Here is an 8,194-nt window from a genome sequence, read left to right as displayed (position 1 = left end):
GGGGAGGGCTCCCCGCGGGCTCGGGCGGGCCGGCGGCGACGGCGAAGGCGGCGGTGACACGTGGCGGCGGCGGTGGGAGTGGACGCGTCCGGCCGGAGGCGGACACGTCCGGCGGCGCGAGGGGAACGAACTAGGGTTTGGACTGCGCGAAAAATACGGGGGTCTCACATATTTATAGGTAGAGGGAGTTAGGAGGCTCCAAATGAGGTGCGGTTTTCGCCCACACGATCGTGATCGAACGACCTAGAGCATGGAAAAGAGTTTGGTGGGTTTTGGGCTGGTTTTTGAGGGGGGTTTTGCTGGATACTCAAATGGACTTTGCGGATGCCCGGTTAACCGTTGGAGTACCAAACGACCTCCAAATGGAACGAAACTTGACCGGTGGTTTCCGGGTGGTATACTAGGGCCACTTGACAAGCCTCGGTCCATTCCGAGAAAGTTTGACACCCGCACACGAAAGAGAACAAGAGGGATGCGCCAGAGGAGATAGGAGCGCCGGATTGCAAAACGGACAACGGGAAAAATGCTCGGATGCAAGAGACGAACACGTATGCAAATACAATGCACATGATGACATGATATGAAATGCATGACATGACAAAATGCAAAACGAAAGACAAAACCCGACCATGGAGAGAATATCATAACACATAGCCAAAAATGGCAAGAGTCGGAGTTACAAATATGGCAAGTTGCATCCGGGGTGTTACAGAGATTGAGGAAGGTGAGCAGAACACACCACGTGCAAGTCCACGAGTGGGAGCTTGCGTCCCTTTTGGGACGGAATGAGACTGCCTCCTTGAAAAACTGTCGGGGGGGGGGAGACCGTGGAGTTCTTTGAGCGTGCAGGCCAATTTCTCCATGCAGCAGAAGTAAGAAAAACTCAGATTTGCCTCCCCCCGACCCTGCATGGAACAAAACATGCCATACACTGCTTAAAGGAACCATGCTTGCACCAGCTGGCAAGGGCGGGCCTACATTCACGCCAGTAGGGGCATCCCTACTCAAATATTCAAACGTTAACTTCAGTAAAGTTTGCTTGTATTTCACAGGAAGTTACTTTAGAGTTTCATATTTTCGTAGAAGTGCCCCACTCCAGTATTTTGCCCCCACTACAAAAAAAAATTCCGGGCCGCGGTTGCGAGCTGGTGCAGCACAATCTCGTTGATTATGTCGATACTCTATTGGAGAAAAAATATTTGACAACTATCCTTTCACGTTTCATGGTATCAACAAAGTCAAAGTACTTGACAATCATCCTTTCGCATTTCATGGTATTTCGCGGCTCAATGAAGGCAAAACAGGTACCTGACCCCCGTCGTTTGTGTGGCAAACCTGGTGACGAGGCACCTCACATGTGCTTCTCATCTCGTGAAGCAATGGGAAGATTATTGGGCCATTTGCATTTCTGTCCCTAACTCGAATCACCTAATTAGATATACCCCTAATTCAAGAGCCTGCTTAAATTTTTTTCCCTCCACCGTTAAGTGCCCTTACAGAAATGCCTTCTGCGTCGTTACCGTCCGGTCAAACAGCTTTGACCGTCCTAAAAAATAGCAGAAAAATCTAAAAAATCTAAAATTTTGTGAGATCGAAGATACTCATGTGCGCAAGGTGTGTGCACATTTTCGTGCTATTTGGACATTCCATGAGCTCCTGGCGAGGAAAAACAGTTAATCTACACGCTTGTGAACAGTAAATTTGAAATAAAATAGCAAGAAAATTCAAAAAAAAAGATGAAATTTTTTATGGCATCAAAGAGGCTTGGGTGCACAAGGTGCTTGCAAGTTTTTGTGATCGAATGACATGCGAGGAGCTCTATCAAGAAAAAACAAAATAGTCTTTTTTTCCCAAGTTTTTCCCGAGCCAAATTTTGTTTTTTTCTCCACAAGCCCCTCCAATGTCCAAACACAACAAAAAGTTGCACGCAGCTTGCAGACCCGAGCCTCTTTGATGCCAAAAAATTTCATATTTTTTTGAATTTTCTTGCTATTTTTTTTAATTTACTGTTCACGGACTTACATATTTATTGTTTTTCCTTTGACACGAGCTCCGGGAATGTCCAAACAGCACGAAAATTTGCACGCACCTTGCGAACCTGAGTATCTTTAATCCCGCAAATTTTCAGTTTTTTCAGATTTTTTTTGCTATTTTTTTTCAGGACGGTCAAAGCCCTTTGACCGGCTGTGACCGGATGGTAACGGCACAAAAGGGCATTTCTATAAGTGCACCTAACGGCGGAGGGGCAAATTTGAGTAGGCTTTGAAATTAGGGATAAATCTGAGAATGGGCGCAAATTAGGGGCATAAATATAAATGTCCCAAGATTATTAGCCAGAACATTGGGAGTCAGCCGCACACGAGCAGCCATCACAAGGATGGATTCATGGGCATGATACCCTCAACAGCAAGTACGTTGTGGAACAACATGTGCCTAAGCTAGACAGAAAAACACAGCGGTGGATTTTAATTGTGTGTGTGTTTGTAGGGGGGCGGCGCCCCCTGACTTAGCATATCTCTGGTAGTGCATCCAACTCCACAATAATGTGGCGCCATGCCACCCTATGAAATTTGTATGAGCTATTTTATTGTCATTGTCCGAATAAGGTGTAATGTTTGAGTGTGCCTACAATAGCTATAGGGCATTTTGAAAAAAAAAGTATGAATTTTAGAAGATTGAAATTTATTATACGTGAAATGTCTGATTTATGGGTTATGTTCTATAACTTTTCCTGTAAAAATTGTATTCCGCTGCATTATGGGTCTATATGATTCAAAATAACTGTACAGAAACTTTGGAGGATTCTATTATTTTGAAATTTTTCTTGAGTTGTTTCATTAGTAGGATTGAAGATCGAAGACTTTTTTAAACGCACTATTTTGCATGCGGTTCCAAGGAATAATTTCTATTGAGCCCAACTTTATTGAAAAATTTATTTGTTTGTAGTGCAACTATGGCAAACATCCAATCTGTCAAAAAGTTCATGCGTTTTGTGTGGTGCAACAAAATGACTTTTGTTACAATTTTTTATGTGTTCACAATTCTTGTAGAAATTTAACATGCTATGACTTCTAGTTCTTTATGTTTTTGTTATTCTCATATTTTCAGAATCTTGAATTCCCATTGACTCAAACATTTTAGAAATAGCTTTTTTTTCTAATGCATGGAATTTGGATAGGTTGGCATGGTACAATCAAATATTCTTTTTAACAAACACATTATCATATAGTATATGGCATATAGTTGTTATGTCTTTTCTTATTCTCGTATTTTTTTTAATCCTGCCGGTTTTGTGTTGAATCAAATACCTTAATAATAATTTTCAACGAAACTTATTCACGTGTGATCTAGTACGGAAAATGTCGATAAGAACCGATAATGAAATTGAGTTATGAATTGGACAAATGGTTTGAGTTGCGAAACATTTTTCATACCAAAATCAGCTTTTAATTAGATGATATCACCGGTTTTGTCCTTTCCCCGTGATATAGCCACCTTCTAGACAGTGGTGGAGCTAACATCCACACTTGGGTGTACATATTTCGTTAAAATCATAACTTTACAACCGTTTTCTAATTATTATTATTTTGCATATGTGTGTATTTTACATAAGCAGTCAACGTTCTTGCAAAAATAATGGGTGTACACTTGTACACCCAAGTACTACCCTTGTAAATCTAAAAAAAAAAGGCACTACCCTTGTAGCTCCGTCCATGCTTCTAGCCTTTGCATGTGGACTCAGATGGACAAATGCCCTGACATTAGCGCGTTAAGTCTTCTGAATACACTGATGGCAAGTGGTTCACCTAAACGGATCTTAAACGGCATATGCTCGGATAGAACTGAAAAATAGTCGGAATATCTTATCGGCATTTTCACACAAAATACTGCAGCACAAACACAATGTGCCAGGAAGTGGCATGAAGATGCGAGGCCGATCTCCGTATCTGTTTATGTTCCACGACGAGCTAGTGCCAACTAAACTATTCCGTATGAACGAGTCCACAGCGCCACATGCGATTTGAAAAAGAAAACAGAATCGCATTCCCAGCGAAAAAGTGTTAAGTGTCAAGTGCAGACCCCCCAAAATATATTCTCCGTGGCGACAGATACGTGAGAGGCGCAGGAGGACACATGGCTTATATAACTAGGTGATCTTATCAGAAACGGATATGCGGGTCCCTTTATCCCCCGTTCCCGTCACGGCGGGGCAAGCGGCCACGTCCCTGCACGCGGCGGAGGTTTGTGGCCGGAGGGAGGTCCGGGGAGACGTACGTACGTACGTGTGGACGAACCCGTACCTTGGGCCGTCCGGAGCGGGAGGCCCACCGGACCGCTGACGGCCGAAGCTTTTGCCAAAAGCCGGTACTGTTTTGTGGCGCTACGGTGGCGGAGCGCGAAACGCACGGTCGACGATGGAACCGTGCTCTGGTTCGTAGCGCGGCGGTCTACGTCGACGTGGCGGCTTGCCACTCCAATGTGGCCGCCAAGTCACGCGCTTGCTAGAATACGGTGTTTGTTTGACTGCTTACGTGTCTCCTGGACGCAGTGGCTCTCTACCACGTGGAGGCAGTCGTTGTGCACCAGCCACTTAGTAATTATCAAATATGGATTAATTAGTTATTATGCATTGGGTCCACATGGAATCTTCTCGAAAACATGAGCTATGATCATGGACATTGTAAATGACGACGAGGTCCTGGTTGGTAAATAAAGCTAATTAAACTAGTAGTATGAGGAAATAATGAAGTGTTTGACAAAGACTCAGGTTGATTAGTCGTGTGATCCAAATGTATCCTACTAATTGCAATTGTGATAGGACTGGATAAGATTACGTTACGGGCATTGTATCTGAACAAGACAACCTTAAACGGAGCTGCATAGTAGAAGGAGTAGTAACCAACGCGAGGGTAAAACTGGAATATGGTCCGGTCGAGCAGGATCCGCATATTCGGCGGCAGCCCGAAGTTGGGGCGCCCCGTTAAATAGGCGGCCCCCGGTTCGCGAACCAACTATCCCCCCAGAAAAGCACTGCGAGAGGGTAAAAAAAAACACAGATCTGCCCATGAGTGAGGAACTCGAGCGGGACTACGAGATCGGGGAGGAGATCGGGCGCGGCCGCTTCGGCGTCGTCCGCCGCTGCGCGTCCCGCTCCACCGGCGACCTCTACGCCGTCAAGTCGGTCGACCGCTCGCTCCTCGCCGACGACCTCGACCGCGGCCTGGCCGAGCTGGAGCCCAAGCTGGCGCAGCTGGCCGCCGCGGGCAACCCCGGGGTCGTGCAGGTGCACGCGGTGTACGAGGACGACGCGTGGACGCACGTGGTCATGGACCTCTGCGCCGGGCCCGACCTGCTCGACTGGGTCCGCCTCCGCCACGGCGCGCCCGTCCCGGAGCCCGAGGCCGCCGCCGTGGCCGCGCAGCTCGCCGAGGCCCTCGCGATCTGCCACCGCCGCGGCGTCGCGCACCGCGACGTCAAGCCGGACAATGTGCTCCTCGACGCCCCCGACGGCGGGGGTGAGGGCCCCGTGCGCGCCCGGCTCGCCGACTTCGGGTCGGCGGCGCTGGTCGGCGGCGGGGAGGGCGCGCGGGGGCTGGTGGGCACGCCGCACTACGTGGCGCCCGAGGTGGTGGCGGGCGGCGAGTACGGGGAGAAGGCCGACGTGTGGAGCGCCGGGGTGGTCCTGTACGTGCTCCTCACCGGCGGCGCGCTGCCCTTCAGCGGCGAGACGGCGTCGGACGTGTTCGCCGCCGTGCTGCGCGGGAGCCCCCGGTTCCCGCCGAGGCTGTTCGCCGGGGTGTCGCCGCTGGCCAAGGACCTGATGCGGCGCATGATGTGCCGCGACGTCTCCCGAAGGTTCTCCGCGGAGCAAGTCCTCCGTAAGCGCCCGCCCGCCCGCCCGTACACAACCTCAGATTCTTTCTTTCTTTAGATTGGGAAGTGCTGCATGCATTTGGAATATCTGAGGAATTGTTTTCTCCAAAAGTGCACGATTCGTTCTCTAGATTATTCAACCCGTTCGTATCAGTTTCTTAATTACTCAACTTATCTTGATCTGAATCAAATTGATTGATGATCGCAGGGCACCCGTGGATCGTGAGCGGAGGGGGCGCCCGAGAGGCGGTGCAGCCAACCTGAGGAGCCCGTAGCAGGCCCACGTACGTCGACTCTTCCCGTGGAGACAACGTGTCCAGCGTCTTTGTATATACGACGAGAGTGTGCGAAGTAGCAGTAGTAGAGAGCTTGGGGTACCATTGTACGTATAAATCCAGCGTGCCGAGGAGCCAGCCAGGGTTTGGCTCTAGGAGCTATCTTTTTTTCTTCTCCTTTTTTCTTTCTGGGCTTTTTTTTACTGCCTTGGTTAGAGAACGCCTGCCTGTTCGGTTTCTGCGTGTGCTGGGATACGCTGCTGCTCATGTACAATCTAACCCTGCCTGCGTGCTTGTATAAAATCGAGTACTAAATAAGTTGATCCTTGTTCGTATATGTGCTTCTTTGCCCCGTTGTGATATGAAGGTTTAGTGCATCATCTGATCCACTTCCACATGGGTACTTCACTGAGCTGTGCATGTACGGGATACGATTATTATGGTGACATTTATCCATCTGTCTTGCCTTCTTTTTTCCCTTCGCTTGGACGCAAAATATAACTGACAGCTCTGTTCGTTTTACTAGTACTACCTCCTTTCTCTACGTTGTTGACACCTATGGCATGTTTCGGTCCCCTTCAGCGCTGTGGTCTAGTACACCGAAACACTCCAGGGACGTATCTGTTGTTTCCCGTCCACACCAATGTCGACAGTTTTGTTAACATCCTGTTAAGTTGCAGGTTAGTAACGTGGCCACGAACAAGCCAACTGGATAACCCCACATTATCTTCCCGCAACAAAAAAAGCCCCACCTTATCTTTGGGATGAGCTACTTTATCCGTCCGTTTTGTCTCGGTTTTCCTGTACTCATTCCGTAAAGAAATATAAGAAGTAGTGATATATTTATTTACGAAGGAAGTACGTTTGAGCTGTTTTTGAAATATCCGTAAAAAAAAGAGCTGTTTTTGAAGAAAAAGTTTGCCTGATGAGATAGCTATCTTTGTCTTTTTTAGGGATGGGATAGCTGTCTTGACTTGTGACCAACGTGTGACGAAACAAATTGCAAAATTGCAAAATAAAATAAAATTGAGAATACAGTAAAGATGTAGACGCTCATATATGCGCGCATACACTTATCCGGATGAACACGCATGCAAACCCTACCCCTATGAACACCTTCGTCCGAAAGACTGAGCCGATATATCATCTTGAGATTGACGAAGTCACCACACGCGTCTCGTAGTTGACGGGAACGTCTACTCCCACTAAACGCGCATCGCCGGAAATCCTGAACTAAATCCAGAAATAATGCGAGCACCCGCAAAACCTATTCCAAAATAAGGAGAAAGAATATAAATCTCCGAAGAAAAGAAAGCAACTCATAGAATGGTAGAGGCAAATAGAGCTCCCACAAATATAGAAAAAAGGAGTCTGTGCGCCAAGATCTGCCATAAAAGGTCCAAGCCAGAGCAAGCAGAAATAAGTAGAAAAGCACAATTAGATCTATCTTGAATTTTTGAGCGGTTGAAATTTTGAAAATAACAATGGGTATATTTAGGAGCTGTTCGGGAAACCACCGGCTCCACCAAATCCAAGGATCCACGGAGTAGCTGTTCCCCTGCTGGCTGCACCAGGATTCTGAACTGCGGCTCGGGCTACTCCGGGAGCGGAGTCACGGAGTGGAGGGACTCCGAACAGGCCTTTATTATACTGTATTAGCTAAGGCTTATTTCTAAAAAGTAAAAAAAATATCCGCGAAAATGTTCCAGTTCCAAATAAAATAATTTGAAATAATTAAAGTCTACTTTCGTTGGAGTTCAAAAAAGAAAGTAAATTAAAGGAAGAGCCTTTTTTTTGCCTACAAGACACCTTTGATGGTTTCATCGACATGAAAAATGCACCGGCTCAGGCTGTTTGCAGTGCGATTGTATTGCGTCTCTAAAATAACTGCAAATTAAGGTCATCAATTTCCTACTATACCAAAACGATTCCACCACTTCTCCTCTTCTTATAAGCAATGCAGGAAACACGGCGACGATAGGAGGAACCGTTGATAGCGTAGTTAGAGTGTGATGCCCTTTGCTTATTATTGGTTCTCCTCGTTA

General features: G+C 47.1%; 1 protein-coding gene across 1 annotated transcript; it reads left to right on the top strand.

Annotated features, from left to right (window-relative positions):
* The first annotated feature begins 4,998 nt into the window (after window positions 1-4,998).
* LOC123053990 (phosphoenolpyruvate carboxylase kinase 2) lies at window positions 4,999-6,486 on the top strand. The gene is made up of 2 exons (XM_044477622.1): window positions 4,999-5,879; window positions 6,083-6,486. The coding sequence occupies exons 1-2, from the start codon at window positions 5,066-5,068 to the stop codon at window positions 6,136-6,138; spliced, it is 870 nt and encodes a 289-aa protein (XP_044333557.1). The 5' UTR covers window positions 4,999-5,065; the 3' UTR covers window positions 6,139-6,486.
* The last annotated feature ends 1,708 nt before the right edge of the window (window positions 6,487-8,194 follow it).

Source organism: Triticum aestivum, chromosome 2D (genome assembly GCF_018294505.1).
Source record: "Triticum aestivum cultivar Chinese Spring chromosome 2D, IWGSC CS RefSeq v2.1, whole genome shotgun sequence".
Lineage (NCBI taxonomy): Eukaryota > Viridiplantae > Streptophyta > Magnoliopsida > Poales > Poaceae > Triticum > Triticum aestivum.
The sequence above is the reverse complement of the archived record's forward strand: the minus strand, read 5'-3'. Positions and strand labels throughout refer to the sequence as shown.

Bases quoted from the DNA above. Each gene is read 5' to 3' on its own strand.
- LOC123053990 (XM_044477622.1), top strand. From the start codon at position 5,066: ATGAGTGAGGAACTCGAGCGGGACTACGAGATCGGGGAGGAGATCGGG. The intron at 5,880-6,082 runs GTAAGCGCCCGC...TGATGATCGCAG, and splicing joins CTCCGCGGAGCAAGTCCTCC to GGCACCCGTGGATCGTGAGC.